This window comes from Cygnus olor, chromosome 10, assembly GCF_009769625.2.
Source record: "Cygnus olor isolate bCygOlo1 chromosome 10, bCygOlo1.pri.v2, whole genome shotgun sequence".
NCBI classification, from domain to species: Eukaryota; Metazoa; Chordata; class Aves; order Anseriformes; family Anatidae; genus Cygnus; species Cygnus olor.
The window spans coordinates 20,203,803-20,224,554 of record NC_049178.1 but is presented as its reverse complement, the minus strand read 5'-3'; the positions used below and the strand labels follow the sequence as shown (position 1 = coordinate 20,224,554).

The 20,752-nt window shown below is 40.8% G+C and overlaps 1 protein-coding gene across 4 annotated transcripts; it reads left to right on the top strand.

The window, feature by feature from the left end:
* The first annotated feature begins 168 nt into the window (after positions 1-168).
* Positions 169-19,787, top strand: IL5RA (interleukin 5 receptor subunit alpha). Of its 4 annotated transcripts, none has more exons than XM_040568743.1 (11): positions 169-2,750; positions 5,285-5,358; positions 6,694-6,839; positions 7,628-7,766; positions 8,276-8,408; positions 8,484-8,674; positions 9,638-9,783; positions 10,414-10,549; positions 12,896-12,992; positions 18,135-18,216; positions 19,322-19,787. In XM_040568743.1, the coding sequence occupies exons 2-11, from the start codon at positions 5,286-5,288 to the stop codon at positions 19,412-19,414; spliced, it is 1,236 nt and encodes a 411-aa protein (XP_040424677.1). In that variant the 5' UTR covers positions 169-2,750; position 5,285; the 3' UTR covers positions 19,415-19,787. The 4 variants fall into 4 exon arrangements, with proteins under 4 accessions (XP_040424677.1, XP_040424678.1, XP_040424676.1 ...); XM_040568744.1 differs by having other exon boundaries at positions 5,200-5,349; XM_040568742.1 differs by having other exon boundaries at positions 5,200-5,358.
* The last annotated feature ends 965 nt before the right edge of the window (positions 19,788-20,752 follow it).

The window sequence follows — 20,752 nt, the reverse complement described above, 5'->3', positions numbered from 1 at the left end:
AGCCTGTGCTTTGCGGCTTTCTGCTTTCCTCTGAAATAACAGCACTGGTGGGGTGTCCTGGGCAGAGCTCGTCTGAGCTGGCATGGGGAGCACAGGTTGCGTGAGTCCCAGGATGGGAAGGACTTCGTACATTTTACTGCACTGTGAAGCTTTCAGGGGCCCACCAACATGCCTTGTCCATCAGCCACAGTCAGCTGCGGGGGATACTAGTGCTCGTTCATCCTGTGTTTGGGAGCGCAGTGAAGAACGTGCTTCCACTGAGCAATGGGGCACTGATGTTCAGGCCTCTGGCAAATGGCTGCTCTCCTGGGGATAGCAGGGCTGGTCATGCTGATCTCATAGCTACGGCTGTGTACGGCCCTTGAATGCATGGGAATGCTGGTGAATGTTTGTCCTGCCAAGAAATAAAGCACGAAAAAAGGGAATTAGAAAAGAAACATTACAAACCAGAAGAGATTTACCATGGCTTCATTTCAGCTTAGAGAAGTGTTATTAAGGGGGACAAAAATAAATGTTATTTTGATAATGATGCAGCCACGACCAAAGAAATGGGTTAATTGCTCACACAGGGTTTATAGCCAATGTACCAGTTGTGAGATCACTTCAGCAATCACCGAAACAGCATTAAGCTTGGTGGTTGCTGAACTATTTCCGGTAGCAGCTCCTGGATTGATCTACATCTTTAATGTGTAGAAATGTATGGACAAGATGAGAGTCCTGGGGATTTGGCACAGCTCTGGGTGTCTGTCGTTCCTTCTCCACCAGTGCCATTTCACTGCTTGGCCGAGCGCACCTCCCCAGGGCAGGGCAGAGCAGCAGCTCTCCTCGCTCCTCTGGCCCTACTCCTGCCCCAGAGGCAGCTCGCGGAGCCTGAGGGATTTGAGGGAGTGGAGCCTGGAGGAGCTCCCCCAAATACTAGTTAAATTGGGAACTTGGTTCACTTTGAAGTTTCAAGCCTGAATAAATCTCTGTCTCAGCAAAGAGTGCTACAGGTTTGTACCTGAAAAGAGACGTTACACAGATCTGTCCAGCCTTTCAAGTACCTAACAGATCAGCACCTCACTGTAGAAATGCGAATGCTTGTGAGCATGAAAGGTTTTTTTCGGAATGACCTATTCCAAAAAACATCTCAGGTTTACAATAACATAGGTCCATGTAAGAAGGTAAAAACATAACCTTTTTTTACTCTTTTTTGTGACTACCACTTTTATTGAATATCCTGCCTCACCTTTAGAAATGATCTTTCTGCTGAAACATTGTGCTGTAGGTGTTAGAGCTCTCTACACAAAAATTAGCTGTTTACTCAGGGAGATACAGATGTAGAAAATAGGGTGCCTAACTTAATCTCTGTGCCTCATGGTAGGATTCGATTATGACGTTCATTTCCAGCTGATGTTTGTCTAAAGATGTCCAGCGATAGAGTTTCTTTCCTATTCCATTGCCTCCCTAGCCTCAGCATTGAAAACGTTCTCTAATATCTAACCTGAATTTTACCTGTCATCATCTTGTGCTTCTAGTCACAGCCCAATGGACTTAGAAAACGTGTGAAAGCCTTAACATGAGTTCTAAGATCGCACTTCTGCATATGCCTTCCCTCAACTTGGTTTGAGGAGTTTCCACTCTGGTGGTTCTTAGGCTTTTCCTTCGCTGTGTGCTAACCTCTCATCATTTGCTCCATGTCTTTCTTAAGTGCAATATGTGAACTGGACACAGTGCATGTGACTGGAGGCTTTATCAGCGCTGTGCAGGGCGGAAAGATTACTTCCTTGTGTCTTGCAGTGGATGCCAGCTTTCAGCTGGCCCGGGGTACCTTTTTCACAAGTGCACGACGTTATTTACTCCTCTGCAGTTCATGGCCCGCCAGAACCCCAGGTCCTTTTCGGCAGAACAGATACCTAACCAGTTAGTAATTGATTATTAATAACTTGTAATTTGCAGTTTGTAGTGCCTAAATGTAGTTAAGAGCTTGTCCATACAGAATTGTGCCCAATTTTCACCAACTTGTTACGAACTTGAATAATTCTTATCCTATCTGCCAAAGCACTCTCCTATCCCAGCTTGCCACCTTCACATCTAGTTTGTTTGCAGGCCAGGTTTCTAATGAAAAATAAATCATTAGCCTTCTCACCCTTCCTATAAGTTGGTTACAAATAGCCGCACTTTCTGTAGGGTTTTCTCTAGGCCCCATGGATGGTTTCCACTGCTTGTCCTGGTTGGGAGCCTGTGTTATCCAAACCACAGAGATCACAGCTCTCAGCACGTGTTTAGAAAGCTGGTCTTGCTCTATATCGGTAACTTCTCAAAATACCACTGGTTTCCACATGGCAGGATCATTGGACAAGATGATGCAGAGTCTGACAACATCAGGATTTGATTTTCTAGGGGGAAGAACAACTTGGGATGTTGGCACTGGTCAGTTGGTAGTTGTCTGTAGGTTATTTCTTTGCAGTCTATGTTTAAACATTCTGGCTCTTGCGAAGTTATTGGAGAATTATCAGATTATGGTATATAACTGTCAATAAATAAAGTAAAACTGTGTGCTAGAACAGAGCCTTCCACCCTGTGGTTAAATCTGTAGTTCCCTTTTTCAATGCATGCTTGTCTAACTTATCATCTGCTATCATTTCTGAAGTACCTATCGCATTTGTACTTAAAAGACAGCAGTTATAAAAGAAACCCACAGGGAGATGACCCAGAGGACGTTTGAACAAACAGAGCAGGCTCTTCACGGAACTTTTGAGACTCCACAGGTAACCTTCTGGGATATGCATTGTAGATTTTTTTTTTTCCTTGTTGTGCTTTGTTTGAAGACTGAAAAGGTCCCACTTTGAAAAGCCATTTTTGCATTACACTGGGAAATCCATCTGGAATCTGCAATCTGCTTCTGACCAGTTGCCTCTGAGATGGTGGAACATATGTCAGCTAAAAGAAAATCATTACCTTTTAGAGGCTATTTTCTATGGTTTAGATTTATACTGCACTTTAAGAAGGAATAAATTCCCCTTCATGAAGGGAATGTATCTTTTACCTTCTGCTTATTACTTTTTACTGTATATAACCAAAACATAATATAATCAAGGCTTTTATTCATCCTGGGAAGTTATTATATCAATTTTTTTGTGAGGAGCATAATCCTGTTGTACATTTCTTGTTAACTTCTTTACTTAAATTACTTATTTTGATTTTATTTTCAGTAATTTACCACATGAAACACCCAGGTTATCACATTTTGTGGGATGCTCGTTTACTCAGCTCACACAGCTATGGAAATACCTCTTCCAAAAGCTAAATTTCAATGTTAGGCTGATAGCAAGAAAAAGAAAAGTAACATTTTTGAAAATAAGGCAGCGAAAAGTAAAGTGACAAGAAAAACAAGAATAATTATTAAAATCCAGTCTACATTACAGTAATATTTTATACCAAATTACAAATTAGCAACTGTTTGGCAGGAAATGTTAGATCTGTGTCTAATAATCGTATGCTTTTAGACAGCTAAAGTACTTCTGAATCAGAAGTTGATATTTAGGGTCTTTTCAGAAGTACAGGGAAAAGAATGTGCCTAAGAAGAATCAGAATACTTACTCTTTGAGGGCAAAGTAAAAAACGTTTAGGCAACTGAAGGCACTATAAGCAAAGCAAGAAAAGTGTCAGCTTTTTAGTTGTGCTAAATGTCAGCGCCATCCTGAAGCCAATGTACTGAGATTACTCAAGGTAGTAGGTGTGAATCCCAAGCAGTTGTAAAACATGAGGCTTTTTAAAGATTTTTTTTTTAAAATAATGTACTGAAGTGATTGCTTTTTTTTTAAAAAAAAAGAAAAAAAAGAAAAAAAAGAAAAAAAAGAAAAAAAAGAAAAAAAAGAAAAAAAAGAAAAAAAAGAAAAAAAAGAAAAAAAAAAAAAAAAAAAAGAAAAAAAGCAAGTACATCCAAAAGTTACAATCCAAAAAGAACAGACTTTTTATGAATGGTATTGTGATTGAGTCTTAGTGGCATTGTCTAAGCATAAATGTATGGTGTCGATAATAATTACCTGGTTGTGATTCACATACATTTTGGAATAACTAAAATGTCTTTCAATAACCCAGCTTACATAAAAGCAAGCCGTGACTCTCCAGGAATAATCCATTAGAAAACTCCAGAGGTTCAATTAGCCTTGTGCACATTTTGGCTAGCAGAGTACTAGATACATATGGAATATGAATATAGATAATGAGTGGACTTGGATATTAAGAAACACACTGTATTGTGGATTATGCATCATTTTAATGAACTAAGCATTCATACACCATTTTTAAAAATAGTTACTGCATAGCAGAAGTACCCCAACTGTGATCAATTGGATTGCTTCCAGTCTCTGGGTTATTTATTGGAAGTTCACTGAGAACTGATGGGTTAAAGATGCTTTCTCTGCTCATTACCATCTGAAAATATTATGTTTTCCACACAAGAAATTGTTGTAGATGCCCCAGGGAAGCAGTGTGATTGGGCTGGGAGGGCGTATTTCTCTTCTGTAAGAACATTTTGGAAAGCTGCTGTTCTGCATTTCCATGTTGTTTATATTAGGTTATACATGAATGATAAGACACAGATTTTTCCCCCCAGTACTTCATGAAACAATCTGTAGGAAGCATAAGAACATGCTGTTTTTAAGCATTAAAAATAGTCGTTCATTTAAATTAGAAACAAACAAAATAGTTTCTCTTACACCCCATAATTAACACTGGAGAATTAGCCTTGAGGTGAGCACTGAGACTGCTTCTTTAGTGAGCTTTATTGAAACAGAAACTGGAAAGTACATTTGAGCAAGTAGCCATTTTATATATAGTGGCAGCTAAAAATATAGATATATCTGTTCTTGGAGTAAATGGGACTTCACTGAAAGCCAACATACCTGTACCCGACTTGCTCCTCTCTGTGAAGAGATGTGGTAGGTCTGTGACTGCTGCTCTGAACATCCACACGTGACAGTGTTGGAAACGATAGCTTTTCAAGTGGGTCTGAGAAAAGCAAAGGGAGCAAATCGAGATGTGGTTATAGGTACTTACATTAAATTTAGCTGCAACAAGATGCATTTTCCTGCAAGGGAACAAGAAAAGTCTGTGCCTTGCAAGTGGCAGTTTCATCCCTTTGATCACATGGCTATATCTGCACTGTGCTCCATAGTTTGTGTGCTTAATGCTTGGGCTTGGGTTTGTTTTTAGCTCTCAGCATCTGATGTAAAATGGTGGCAAGCCACGTACACTGATACGCAGTCTTTCTCATTGACCGTCTAAACATTATGGCCAGCATGATGAGAATTTGTCCGATCCTCCTTTGGACAATGATCGTGGTTCAGCCACACGTACCTCAAGGTAAAGCAGGTAAGGTGTGTTCCTTCCTACCAACGTGGTGCTTCAGCACTGGGGTGACCAAGGCCCCGCGAGGTGTTAGTCAAATGTGCTGTTCTACACGTAAATAAAACAGGCCATGGCATGCCCTGAGGAGAGGCCCACAAATGACCATGCTGTGTTAAGATGCTTCCTGGGATCATTTTACCCCATCTCAGTGAGATTTCTCCCAGCCAGTGCCCGAGAACTGCTCCCAGAGGCAGTCTGGACTGCCTTTGCTGTGAGAGGGGAGACGTGCGGGGTGTGTAGGTGCAAGCTGTGTGCCACCGGGCCTCCAGGGCAGACAGTGGCTCCTGGCCTGGTTTATGTAACGATGTAAATCTGGGCAGAACAACAGCATTGTTCAGGATAGCAATTTTATTTCTAGGAATAAAACTAGACTTAGCTGCAGAAACTTGACGACATAAAGCATCATCGGCAGCAGTCCCGGTATACCAAGAACCTTAATACTGATGGTTTTTGTGGACATCTCAAAAAGGAACATTTTAAAGAAAGCAGTTCAAGGCGTTTTGTGTCGTGGTTTTCTGACTCTTTATGAGGCAGTTTTTCTCATGTGAGGCACTTGTTTGAAAATGGGACAAATGGGCATTAAAAGCTGCCTGAGAGATGGCAAATAAGGGAGGACAGGCTCTGAAGAACTCTAGAAATGGAGGGGAGTAGATTGATTATTTCACTGTGTTGCTATTTATATGCTAACATTTTCCCCCAGCATGAGACCTTCATTTCCATAAGAGCTCCAGGAATCCCTCTTGCCCTGTCATTTTAAATGATCATTCCCATCCTTCTATGTTTTCTTCCATTTGTGCTTAATTCCTCTGTTCATCATACTTTTGTTTCTCTTGTGTATGACTTCTTGTGGCTGTCAGCCTTCACTTAGAAAGCCCCCACGTCATGCTGTTCTGCCAGCCTGTGTGGGTGAGAATTGATCACACAGCTGATCACTTGATCGGTCCCATTCAGTATGGATGCCCAGCGCCTAAGTGGCTGTCAGGATCAAGACTGAAAAACCTGAACCTAATTAATAAGCTAAATGTAGTATATCATTGTGATTTACAAGTTGAAACTGTTGTAAAAAGTCATTTTTTAAGCTAAGTTTTAAGTAGACTCTTATTTGATGAAGTTTTGGGTGTTATTTAAAGATACTTTTCAACTATTAGGAACATTTTGTAAGAAGCTATTGAGAGAATACAATATTGAAATAAAATCTGTTATGGTTTTCTTGCATTACCCTTTAATTATAAATAGATATTGGTCTAAACAATGCACTGGATTATTGCATTGTGAATATTTTTGTTTTCTTCCTTACAGTTCAGGTTTTCCCACCTGTTAACTTTACCCTTACGGTCTCTGCATTAGCACGAGTACTTCTACGCTGGAAGCCAAACCCTAATCAAGAACAAAAAAACTACACTATTAGATACGATGTGAAAATCTTAGCTCCTGTGTCTGAAGAGGTAAAATTAAGTCCAGTATCCTAAGAAGTCTGAATTCCTGTTATGGCACCAAATCAGGGTGCAGTAGGTGTGACACGTCTCTTGAACGATTGTCAAATTGAGTCACTTACTCTCTTCCACCATTAACAAGTACTTTGAGCACTGGGTAGATTCCCTTTTGTCTATGCTTATGGGTACAGTTCTGCTGGGACAAGGGTTAGGAATTGCCTGGGGAATTGGCAGTTTCTGCAGCATTCATCTTGGAGGGGAAGTTGTAGACTGGGTTTACATGATACTGCTCCCCATTTCAGTCAGCTTATTTAATTCAGATTAGTGCTAGGTTATCATTAAAATGTTAGACTGTGTTTTGTCACAGCTATGCATTATAGGCAAATTTTGGTAAGATAAGGGTCCTGTTGTCTTGACTGAGAAACCTTAAACACTTGTATGGATTATTTGTGCTGTCTAGCTTTATACATTTAATATAACCAGCTCAGCTACCTAGCTAGTTTGCCTCTGCTCCTGACACTCGACGGCTTGTTTGCTCCTGTGGGCTATTTAAAGCAGCTAATTCAAGGTTTTTTACTGTGAGTCACCATCTATGGGACTCCTGCTGTGGAAGCACAGGATAGCCATAGCCAAGCTAGGTGATGAGCAGGTACATACTGCCTTCAAGGTTTCAAGTAACCAAATAGTGAGGCACTCGCTAAAGGCCCACATTTTGTAGAAGATCACTCTTTGCAGGTCCCTTAATTCAGCTCCTATCATGTGTTGCTTTATTATTATTATTATTATTGTTATTTTTAAAGTATGATACAAAGAAGACTTACAGTTTCCAAACAGCTGCACTTCACAATGGTTTCTCTGCACACGTTCGGACGTTACTTTTCCATAATGGCCTTCAGATGACAAGTGACTGGGTGACAGCAGAACTCCAGCCTCCACCAGGTAAGAAGAAATACGAGGGAGGTCTGAAGTTTGTGTTCTGTACTCGTCTGTGGACTAGATATCAAAGGTGACAGGTTTAATACTAAATGGCATTTTCCCCTATACCTGCTATGTTGGTCTTACAAAACTATTTAGTCCAGGCCTTTCTCTACAGCTGTGAAGCCTGGAATATAATCTGGATAACCTATACAAAAAAGTTTCTAAAATTCCTTGCTAAGGCAAAGATAACCTACTTTCATACACTTTATGATAATAAAAGATGATATCGCCTTGAATCATGAGGTGTATGTGAAATATGTAATGCTGTGTGGTATAGCTTTACTTACAGTTGTTAGGAATATTCATCTGTCCATTACTAATAGAATCGTGTGATATATAAAACACAAAGAAAATATACAACATAGATAAAATGTACCAAAGACTTTAATCAGTGTCTTAGAAACACGAATTTCTTACAACTCCTGTAATGATTTTTCTTTTTTCTATTCTATAATTTCGTGATTCTGTAGGTGCTGCAAATACAGCTGTCACTAACTTGTCCTGTGCTACTCATTTCACCATTTTTAGTACTGTTTCTCTCCACTGCACTTGGCTTCCTGGCAAAGGGGCACCAGAAGATACCAAGTACTTTCTATTTTACAGGTTGGTGTCTTCTCCCAATTTACTCGGTAATAAATTTCTTTAAGAGCATCATTTATCACAAATGTTTTAATTTAGGTATGAGACCTGCACTGAAGAATGTCAAGATTATATCAAAGACAAGTGGAACAGGAATATAGAGTGCAGATTTTCAGTGACTCATATTACTCCTGATGAGATTGATAAACTCATTGTGATACATATTAATGGATCTAGCAAGTATGCTGCAATCAGACCTTTTCAGCAGTTATTTAACCAAAACGCCATAGGTGAGTAGAAATACATTTAAAAAAAAAAAAAAAAGTAAATGTCTAGCAGGATTGTCAAAAGATTTGTAAATTAGTATTAGTGACCTGAATTGTCCTCAATGCAGGTAAAAGCATGTGCTGGTTTTGCATGGATGTCAAAGAAATTGGAAGGGATGATGAGACAGAAACTGATGGCTTCAACTAACTTTGATTTTAATAATTTAAGTTATAAAATGACAAAAATAGAAAGAAAAACTAGAGAGTTAATATTTTATAGCCTAAGGTTTATTTAAATATACATTTTCTAGTGAGTTAATTAATATACCTTCAAGTAGTTTTTGCTACCTTTTGTTTTATATCTGTTCTTTAAAAGGAATACAACACTCAGGATAACCATGCCTTAAAGAAAGTCATTAGACTGTAGAGTAAAAGGTGTTATAAGCCATGACTGTCTATCACTCTCTCCAACCTAAAGAATTTATTTTCCTTCATCATTAGTTCCATGCATTAAACTTTTTTTGTAAACATGTAACATTTCCTTTTCTCATAGATTTACTAACATAAAACTTTTGACATAATTTCTTCTTAGAAATCAGCCCCACAATAGCTGCTGATCCATCTTTGATTTTTTTCCCATTTTTCAGTAACTTCCTGCATTTTCTTTTTATTTTTAATAAAAAGAAATTCTTCTAAACAGTCTATCATTAATTTAATGCTTTTCTGAAAAGTAATTTAATAAATACCTCCCCCCCCCCCAATAATCTACTTTTTGAAAGCTTTTAACTGATTTTTTAAACTGTTTTCCCTTAATTATTTTCTGCAATATAGTTATTCCTCCCAAATCCTTATTTTTTTTGCCCAAAATGTGAAATAAATTCAAGGATTATAGGTCCTACTTGGAAACACTATAAAGTTCTAAACTGCTACAATTGTTAGTATTTTAGCTTTGCTCTATAAATAACCGGTATGATTTTCGTTTTGTAGAAAAAGTGAATGTTCCCAGAAATGTCACTGTATTCTTAGAGCAAAATGATCTCTTGGCCACATGGGAGAAGCCAATTTCTCCTTTCTCTAAAGGGTGTTTTGAATATGAATTTTACCTCATCAACTTGAAGTCAGGTAACAAGCAGGTAATTGCTTCTCTGGTGCCCAAGTATTAAGTCATGTTCCCTCCTCTGAGCTGAGTGTCCTCTGTAGCTAGAAGTTGCCTTTATGCAGCCTGGGAAAAAAAAAACTCGTATTCATGGATATGGTACAAATTTAAAATATTTTAAAATAAAACCTGCATCAGTGCATTTTTTGAAACTATGGATTATTGGTAAAACTCGTGTCCCATTTGTGACTTCGGTTCAACAAAGCCAAAGTCTCATCAGTTTGCACGTTTTAATTCTATTTTTGGACATCATTTATGTCTGCAACAAACTACTTCCAAGACAGCTTGGAAAACAGAAGGACAAAAAGGAAAGGTTTATTGCATCTAGCTTTAACAGGATGAAGGTGGAAAATTCTGAAACTCCAACATGAAGTGTCTTAAGGAAGAATCCAAAATGAAGCATCTTTCAAAAACTTTGCCCTAAAACATAGGTGTATTAGGAGAGAAATTACACTTATAAACCGAGTTCTTTCTTCAAAAGCAAGGCCTGATGTTCACTCTTAGTCTAGTAAAGATTTTTTTAAAAAATAAAAAGATGAAAAAGATTTTTTGTTTTCCTGCCTAGCCGTAAGTAATCTATAACAGTATGATACTGTTTTTCTAACAGACATTGAAAATATACTCAAATGACGTCAGATTATGGATTGATGTCACCTGCAAGTATTCCATACAAATAAGAGCTAACCATCATCTATGTTGTAGAAGAGGATTTTGGAGTGACTGGAGTGAAATTCTTTATGTTGGTAAGAATGACATGCCCTTGTCCTGTAAGAAAATAATACATTGTAGTAATTAATACATTAGAAATAAAAAAAAAATCCCCCCAACTTTTGGACATATAAATTTTTTTTAAACAGTTTGTTGTTTTTATATGCTTACATTTTCAGAGTCTACTTTAAACTAGCTTAAGGCCTAAGTTCTAGCTAAGGCCTTTTAATGGCATTACTTCTTTAGTTTTCACATGTATTTCCCTGACATGCACTGTGATACTCGTGCTGGAAGTTAATATGAGTGGTCATATCAATTACTACTTTAATGAAACTATCTTAAAAAAAAAAACAAACAAAACAAACAAAAAACAAATCAATCAAACAAAAAAAACAGTATGGCTATAGCATCTTTGGAACATGATAATTTGTCCCACTTTGTTCTATATTTTCTGCTTGCTGAACATGTTCTTTTTTCTTCTTTTCTTTTTTTTTCTGGAAATAGCAGTTTTCTTATCATGGCACGTTATCAACTGTTTGTTCATAGACATCCTGCTTTGCTGTTATCTTTTGAGTTTCTTCACTTCCTGGTTTTCACAAAAGAAAAAAAAAAAAAGAAAGTAGTCCCTTACTCTCTCCTGTTTACTATACTTTTCCCTGTAGCAGCAGCCCTCTGGCTTTGCTAAAAATTGAAATACAATTCTGCTTCCTTTCCTTGAGCTGTGGTGATCAAACCAGATTCAATGCAGCCATATGCTGTCAAAAAGAACATTGTGAAAGTAGATCTTGATACCACCTGTCTCTGAGAGGTTGGTTGGAAGCACTACAGTCAGACAAAGCTAGATACAGAAATCATTAATGCAGCTGAGTAGGCCGCCCGTCTTTGTTAACTATGCATGACATCAAATCTGTGAGATGGTAGGTACCTGTGAATAGCCACTGCCAGGACTCACAGTTTAAAAGAAAATCTATAGGTCAAGTTTGGGGCAGAGAAATACCTTGCAGCACATTTGTGCTGTTCTGATTCTGCTTTCCCAGCAAAGCTGAAGCATTTGAGGGCACCTCTACAGCAGCTGAAGTGCTTTTGGAGCCATCTCTGTTGTGCAGCGTGATGATAACTGCGGAACCTGGGAACATCATCATTACAGACTCCTCCACTAATGCTCAGCAAATACCAATTATGGGAAATCCACTGGGATGATAAAAAAAAGATTAAAAGAAAGTTAGTCTTCTGTTAAAAAATGACTAAAGTCTCAAACATATCCAGGATGGGCCTTAACACAGACTTAGGCTGGGAATAACCCAGCTGGGTTGACAGTTACACCTCAAATCTTACTTTCTTGAAAGAAAATTAGCCATCCTACCGTGCTTGTTGTTGAAAGGCTGACTGTGCACCACTGCCACGGTGGTACAAAGGCCCAGGATGGATCCACGCAGGCATGCTCATGGCATCACCCTGGTTGTGGGGCCTGCTGTGCTGCTGCAGCCTCTGGTGGAGATGGCAAGCTCAGCTCCCTGTTTCTCAGAAAGAAATTGGGCCAAAATTGAATATTGTTTTGTCTGCAGCACCAATAAACCCATCAGGCCTGCTGCTGGCCGATTCATGTCCTTTCAATTACCTGGTAATGGCAGTGCTGACATCTTGATGCATAGGACAGGTAGTTATCGGAAGCACACACGGACTCAGCAACCTTTTGAAAATGCAGTTCAATGTAAATGCTTTTGTTATATGGCATAATATGGCACAAACTAATGGTCGTGGTCACTAAGCATGCCTTTTTAAAATGGAAACGTTGACCTTGATAGAAATACCTGTCTGCTCCCAGGCAGAGGCAGTAGAGAAATTCTCCCTGAGGAAATGCAGCAGCAACAGCTCACAAGAAAAATTGGGCGTTTCAACATCTTTTTTACAGGAAAGCTAACAAAGTCAGAGAAGTGTAGTTGCTGGCTAGAGAGGATTAACAGAAATGAAGAAGAGTTTAATGGAGAACAAACAGGTTGTGCCTGAGGTTATAAGCAAGCAGTGCCTCTACTGGGTACCAGCCATGCGAATACTGCACGGCGTGGTGCATCCCGGGGTGTGGCGTAATGCAGCCTGGCATCCTGGTGGTACTGGCAGAGCAGGCACTTCACGCTTCTCAGCTTGGTGGCAATAAAATGAAAGAAATTTATTGATGAAATCAAAAAGTCAGATTCATGGCAACTATACTTGAAGCTCTACACTTCATTTTTAAATAGAGGTAGCAGGTCTTCATAGTTTGTGTGTTAAACTGTGATCTGAATATAAAACAGCTGATGAAACCTTTTGTAAAGGTGTGCTTAAAAATAACCTGTGATAAAGTGTATATTTTTTATATATATATATTTTTTCTTGAAACTCAGGAGAAAACAAACAGGAGAATTTCATAGCCTGGATTCTGGCTGTGCTCTGTGTGTCCATGTGTGCTACAATCGTGCTTGTTGGTATAATATGCAAAATGTAAGTATCAATATCTTCTTTGTAATTACAGCGTAACTAAATACTAGGTGTTGAACAGGTGTGGGGTGACATGAAAAGCTTTGCTTAATTTTCAGGAGGGGCACCAAGTTCAGTATTCAAGCATAATCATGCAAAGCAAAAGTACCGAATCCTCATTACGCTACATTACAGTACATCCTCATTAATTATCTATAATAACATTCAGCAAAATTAGTGAGGTAAGAGGGTTGTTCAATTTAATTTTAAGCAAATATATATATATATATACATATACTGAGTGAGGAGAATTTCTTAAAAACCTATTTGTCCACATCTCATTTCCTCACTTAAATGGATATTGTTGGGTCAACGATTTCCACAGCAGGATTCTGTCTTTAACCATGGTGAAACTGCTGAGAGCATCTTTCATGGCTAAAATGTACAGTCCAGTATTTTCTCAGTCATGTCTACATCAGCCTGTACAACTACACTCAATACTGGGCCCCAGGCATGTGGTCTGAATTACAGGTGACCTCAAGGAGTGTGGTAGATGCTCTGAAGACGTAGAAATTCTGGTCCTTTGAGCTTGCTGCTCCTCCATACCCCTTATCAGGAGGAAGTGTATTGAACTATTGCTTGTTATGAGTATTTTAAACTATTTGTTTAGCTTATTTTTAAATACTACAGAGGCTATGGATGCCAAAACAGATGCCTTATAGCCCAGCTTCCCAAAATGTGCTGTAAAGAAACCCAGCTACATTGGCTTTCTGTAGTAGTGACTGATCAGGTCATAAGTGATGAATTAGAGAATCAATGTAATTACAAGCTTCTTCCCTGAAACATGGAGCAAGCAGCAATTATCAGGTCCACAATAAACACAGCTCCCAGTAACTTAGGTGTTGTCCTCAACTCTGCTACTTTTTTTTTAATTAATTTCTTTAGTGCCTTTTAAATTATTGGTTATCCTGATAGGCCCATGACTATTTTCCTTTCCCTAGCATGTTTCCTTTATCAAATAAAGGTCTTCTCTCCAGGAATGTTGTATTAAAATAAATGTTAACTCCCCAAAGCATCTGATATCCATAATAACCCGTTCTTAAGTTAATTTAGTTAGCCTAGCAGGTCTCAACAAGTAAATGTCTTTGGAAAAAGAAAGATTAACTATACAGAGGGTTTATTCATATTGCATTTCATATGCACATGTTCTTAAGCAGCCTTGGTATGTTGGTGGATATCTCCAAACCACCCTTGCTCACATCACAGATACCTGTATGGATTGATCCTTCTGTATAGCTGTAGGTCCTCCACTGCTCTGGCACCGTTTTGATCAGCTCTCTCATCTCTCTTTGGGATAGCCACAAACATCTTTGTCCAATACCAGTTAGTAGCACTTATAATGCTCCTTGTTGTCCCATGGAGTTCAGCAACTATTTGGATATTATGCAAATACCCTCAAAAAGAGATAGAGAAAGAAATAGGTATAGACTTCTACTCAAGGACTGGCTTGAAGATGCTGTACTAATGCATTTTATGAACTGTAATACACTGGGCAAATTTAAGCTAGCATTTCCAGGTTCAGATGTTTGCTGCTGCACTGGTAGCTTCTAGGATTTTCTCTCTGTCTGACTGGTGTATAATTCCCTAGCACCCAAAGGCTCATTACATACCATCTTTGCCAAAGTGATTAAAGTTTTATCTGCCTGCTGTACTGAGTTGCATGGTTTTGCTATCTTTCTTCCATCCTTCCCTGGCAGTTTCCTGCTCAGTACCTTGTCACTTCTCTACTCCACTGTCCCTTTCTCTAGTCCTCCAGCCCACCCTGGGAGGAGGTAGGAAGTGCGAAAAGATGAAGTGCAGGGCTTAGCCTGCACGTTTGTTGAATGTGCAGATAGTAAAAGTAGAACAGGTTCCCTAGATCACAATTTCATTAATACCCTCTTTGATTTTTACTACTGTTGAAAATTCATGAAGTGTACCACACAATTCAAGCCACAGAATCATTTCAAATTTCATGCAATTTGAAGGCATTATAAGGAATTTCATTACACCAAAGACTTCTATAAATTTTTCTATATAATTCCTGGTGACTACAATCATCAGAAATAAAGACCACTGCTTGGGGAAAAAATATCCCAAGGCAAGATAGCCCTCTGGGACTGTTTGGATAGTTACTTGCAGTAGCTGATGGAGATATTGTCTTGATAAAAAGTACAATCGAATGTTTCCCTAGTTTACCCTCTGTCTTCATAGACAAGCATCTTCTGTACCTCCTTAGGCTGTGCCTCAGAATACCACTTTCTCCTGGAGGTGAGCCCACAGGAGGATGTAGTTAACAACTTGCTCCCAGCTGCTCTCCACTTAACTGAAATCAGGCCAGTGAGCAGCCCTCTGTGCCCTGCAATCAGAGCGGTCATCCTGCCCTCCACCAGGTTCCCCTCCTCTGCACGCCACACCAGTCCCTGACCAGCAGTCACCAGCTACCTGCTACAGGGAAGTCCTTTGGAAAATGTCACAGGGAATCTCAGGGGAGGCAAGACACTAGAAAAGGCACTCCAACATACTGTGAAAACAAATGTTTTATCAGCCTTATTGTAGAGGTTAGAAGAGGGAAAAAAGAGCATGTTCTCTTACTTATCTCCCTTTGTTTATCTTAGGCCTTTTAATGCCACAGTCCAGGGGAAAGTAGCAAATTTCAGAAAGAGAGACAACACAGTAGCTAGAGTGAAAAAGCTGAAACACGGAGTTAAGCCACAAGGGTCCTGTAGAGTGTTTCCAAAGGCTGAAGGTGCAAATAATGCTGATGGAAAGGGCCGTGATCTTACTCGGATAGAGGCAAACACAGATGTTGGGAAAACTTTCTTTGACAAAATATTTTAATCACTTAACTCCGACTTTTCAGTGTCCTGCCAAAAAAGACCAGGACCATACTGAGAGCATCACTGTAACCACCCCACCACTGCCTCACTGCAGACTCTTGCACCTGAGGGGCATGCAACCACCACGAACCTGTGTGCTTCTGCCTCATTTCTGCTGGCTGTTTGTGCACCCCTCCTTAAGTGTTTCCACTCCAGAAGTGACATGTAACTTATGCTTTTTGCTGACTCAATAAATAATTTTGGTATGGCTCCATCAAAATCTTTCATTGATAAACAGCACAACTAGAAATGCATCCCTGCTAGGAGTTGGGGGGGAAGAGGTAGAGGACAGACCAGGCCCCTGTTTTGCCCCCAGAAGTGCCAGACCTGCTGCACACCTCGCTACCAAGGGCCCTTTCAGATCCGCCCCATAGTAAGTCATCCTGTTTCTGTTGAGCATAATTAATTATTTAGATTACATTAGATAAATGTCCTTATCTAATCTTTGTCCTAATCTAATCTAATGTAATGTCCCAGTGTAAACCTGGTTTCAGAAAGCAAAATGATCCTTTGTCATGTCCCAAGGCAACTGAACTTGCACAGCTATAGCAAACTGGTTTATTGGCTTTCTCCACACAAAACCTTCCCATGGTTAAGGAGAGAGGCCTTTATTTTGACCCTGGACTAGCTGGTCTTGTTGGAGTTTGAAGCTGAACCTGGGGTCTGTCTGGAATTGGTAACCAGGACACAGGTGAAATCATGAGGCCTCTGGGGCCTGGCACCTGGAAGGCTGGGGAATTGTGATGGAGTGAGGAGCCATGAAGATGGAGTACCTACACACTGCTTTTCCTCTCCATAGTTCTGGTTCTGTCTTCACACCTCCTTCACAGACCCTGGTCTGTGTGCAGCAATGGGGAGACGTCCCATAGTTTGCTTGGTCAGGTCTTCTGTTGTGCCAGCAGTGGTACGTCCCTTCCCTTCACCTAATAATTAGTTATGCAGCAATGTCTCTTTCAAGGCAGCAGAAGCTCAGCCAGGGAGGTTTAGCTCCAAACTGATAGTCAGAAAATACTTTGAAGAAACTCTTTCAGGGGGAGGGTGTGGGAGAGAGATGAGGATTTTTTTTTTCTACCTCAGAATGAAAGCTATGGAAAAGAGTAAGTGAGCAGCAGGAATTTATTTTAGACTCCCTGCTGAGGAGGAATAACAGGATAAAAGAGAACTTGATAGAAACCAGAAAGCTTTCAAAAGAACAGTCATAATAACATAAGCGCTCGGCTAACCAGACACCAGGCAGAATTGTCACCAAGTGACACGGGCAGGAGCAGGCCTGCCCTCGGTCCCAGCGGTGAGGAGGCAGGAGGGCTGCTGCTAGGCCTCCACACCTGGGCCACGTCTCTGCTTCATGGACATCAAAGCATCTCTGCACACTAATTCTGGGCTAAATCCTCTAATCTCCAGTCAGGCCATATTCCCATTAAAACCTGACCCTACTTGGACCTCATGCTATCCAGAGGTAGAGACAGTGAAAGCATTTTAGTGACTGAAATGCAAACTCTACGCTGGGGTATGTCAAAGACAAGAAAGCGTTTGCTCGGCAGCACTTGCTATCACAAAAGTACCTATGCCTAAACGCTTCAGCCAGGCTAAAGAGCGTCGGGCAGAACAGGAGTGTCTCAAAGGGTGCTAGCAGGATGAGCTATTACCCCACTAAGTGGAACCGTTTACTTGTCAGCCCTCTCTGGCCCACTCCTTGCCTCCTCCGTGCTCCCTCGGCACACAATTATTTGCACTTGCTCTCCTACCATGACGCAGAGGCAGATTATGTCCAGAAACCATGATCTGAGCAAGAGGCAGCCTGTCCTGAATGTCCAAACAAGGTACATGACAGTGCAGCCCTTGGGAAGCAGGTGTGTGTGAGCAGACAGATGAGCGCAATTAGTTTCTCTCCAAGTCGGGGCTGTTACTGCCCTGCTGGATGGGGCAGCGCCCGGTTCTCTGCTACAGCTGCAGGGGGGAGGCTGTTGGGGCCCCTCCTTTTTGTCATCCACTGTCCCCAGGGTCCAGAAGTGTCCTGTCAGGATGTGAACAGCTGCCACATCCTTGGGGTCTGTACTAGTGGACCATTACCCACTGCTCTGAGCCCTTTGAACCCAGTGCTGCTGCCTCCAGCTGCAAATGCGGGAGGAGAGCAAGAAGGCTCATGGGGTGAGAGCTGGCTTCTCGGGGAGAAACGTGCTGCTTGTCAGATGCTTCATCCATCAGAAAGAGCAGTCCTTTCATAGCCCTCCGCCACTGTTTTTGACAGGAAATTTGTATGGAGTAAACTGTTTCCGCCAATTCCGACACCCAGCAACAAGTTCAGAGATCCCTTTCCAAATGAGTATGAGGTAAAGTAACATTTTTATTTATTTTTTTAATGATTGAAGGAACGCTTGTGTTTGTGTGCTGCTCTTTCCCTGTAGGACTATCAGCACAGTCTGTTACTGCTGAGTTAAAGCCTTTTGACCTCAGAATTTCTAATGTCAGCACTGAATGTGGGCTCCGTTGCCAAATGTGTTGTGCAAAACTTGCCAAATGGGAAATTGGTGGGTGCAGCTAGTGTAACACCATGCAGTGCCTTACCTATGGGTGTCCCATGGAGTTAGCCCTCACATTTAGCCATTTGGGAGGCTGTGTGTGTGGTTACAAGTGCTGGGGTCAGAGCTCACCTGGCTTTGGGACTACCTCCTCTGCCAGGGGGCCAGAGCGCCGCAGATCCCAGTCTGCAGTAGGCCTTGATTTGACCTTGTTTGTACATCGAGCATTTTTGGGAGGGTAAAAAACATGAAAATAACCCCAAAGGGGAAAGGTCTATTCCAGAGCACTGGGCTGGGGATGGATTAAGGGCTGCTGTCTGGTTTCAGTCACGCAGGGCATTTCAGCCACAGGGTGCCGTACCTGTGGCTCTGCCTTCTGCACAGAAAGCCGCTGGAGCTGCTCCTTGCAGGAGCCCGGCCAGGCAGAGCCCTGCCTTGGCAGGGACTGCAGCTTGTCTCCTGGAGAGCTGATTTATTCTGTGAAATCTAACAGTGAGAAATGCTTGGGTCCTACTGCTAAGCTAGTTTTAAGCCTTATTATGTTTGCTGTCACTTCCTGGTAAATACATTTGCCTTGCAGATAAGATAAAACTCCTCATTGTCTGCTCAAGGGAAGTGCTGCTCGGTAACTTGATTTTAATTTGTCTCCTCAGAATACTGGTTTGATTTTTTGGGTATGGTTATTATTCCATGGTCTGGTCAAGGAAACAGGCTTAAAAGATTATAGTATAATGTTTGTTTTTAATTAAAGTCATTGCTGTAAAATAATATGACTAAGGGTATCACACGTAAGAACGTGAAAAATAGCAAATATCAACACTGCAGCTAGAAAATGTGAGCTCTCTTAACTAGCGGAGTCAGTTGATAACTTCTGCTTACCTGCAGCTTGTCAGCTAAATCTCCGTTTGCTTTCCAGAGAGCGCGCACCTGCACCAGCGAGACAGAGACGGAGCTCGGCAGCTTCGACGAAGATCTCTCCTGCAGCGCCCTGGACGACTTTGTCTTCTGAGGCAGTGCAGCCTTGCGCAGCAGGGCCATGCCACATCTTGGGGCACCCTACGTGGGGATGACCCCCACAGAAAGTCATGGTGTAAGCAGGGTGTAAGTGCACGGAACTAGTACCATGGTTCTTGCATGAAAAAAAAATCCTGGAAAAGAGCTGGTGGCTTTTTTTGGTAGGCAGCTTAGTCTTTTGGATTTTTTTTTTTGTTTTAAATACTTCTGACAACTTAAGCATATAAAATGCAAATTGGGATTTTTGTGTAGCTGTAAGGTACATGGTACCGGTGCAGGCAGTAAGGTACATGGCTGGGCAACTGGCAACTGTTCTGGGAAATAGCCATGAAACCCTGCAGAAAACTGACAGGCAGCTCCCTGAAAAAGAAAAAAAAAAGAGAAAAAAAAAGGGCACATACTGATAAATTTCCTCAATTGCATGTAGAAAACACAGCCTGGGAACGCAGAGTTCTCAATTGTACGTAATCACGGAAAGTTGCCGTGGAACTCTTGGTGGTTTTAACAGGGCTTTCTGAGACAGAAGGAGCTGGGTGACTCCTTTGTTTGTAATTTTAAAAATCCAAGCCCAATATTGCAACCTGTTTTTCTTACCTATCTGTTGTTCCATCTTAAAGGAACCGAGTCTGGAACATTGTGGGTTTCTGTTTGTGCTTTGTATACTTCTGTTGTGTAATCCACTAAGCAAGTTAACAAATAAACCTCCTGCCTGAAATCGCTTGCCCCGCTCTGGCTTTGAACTCATCCGCTGCTGACCGCGATGCTCTGCTCCTCTTGCAGAGTCCCTTCGGCTGCCCAAGAAGCCTCCTACCCACTGAGCTGCGCAGAGGTGGGGTTAAGCACATTAACAAAGAATAACAAGAAAAAAAGAGAAAAAAAAAGAATTGACCTAGCAAGTAAATTGTTTGGAAAGTGCCTAAACATAATGGAGTTCCCAGGTGCTACAAACTAAAAGTAATTATAATAAATGAGCCAGTTCTCATCTGGGTGAAATAGCATGACTCCATCAAAATTAATGTAGCTCATTAATATAACAATGTTTGTGCCTCAAATGCCTCTGCTGCGTGTGATTTTAATGGATTTGAGGTGCCCAACTTTAACAGTCTGAAAATCGGAATTTCATTAGTAAAATCCTAAAAACGAGTCGAAAGAGAATTCATTTACTATATTTCATTTATGCCATGCCTTCAAGTACCCTAATAAATAAAATTTCTAAATATAACTTCATTCCCAGTAATGGAAAGATTCTGCAGAGATTAATGCAATACATTTAAATGCATTTTTCACTTGAGCTGTACATTTGGTAATTTGAAAGTGCGTGTGTGAATGCTCT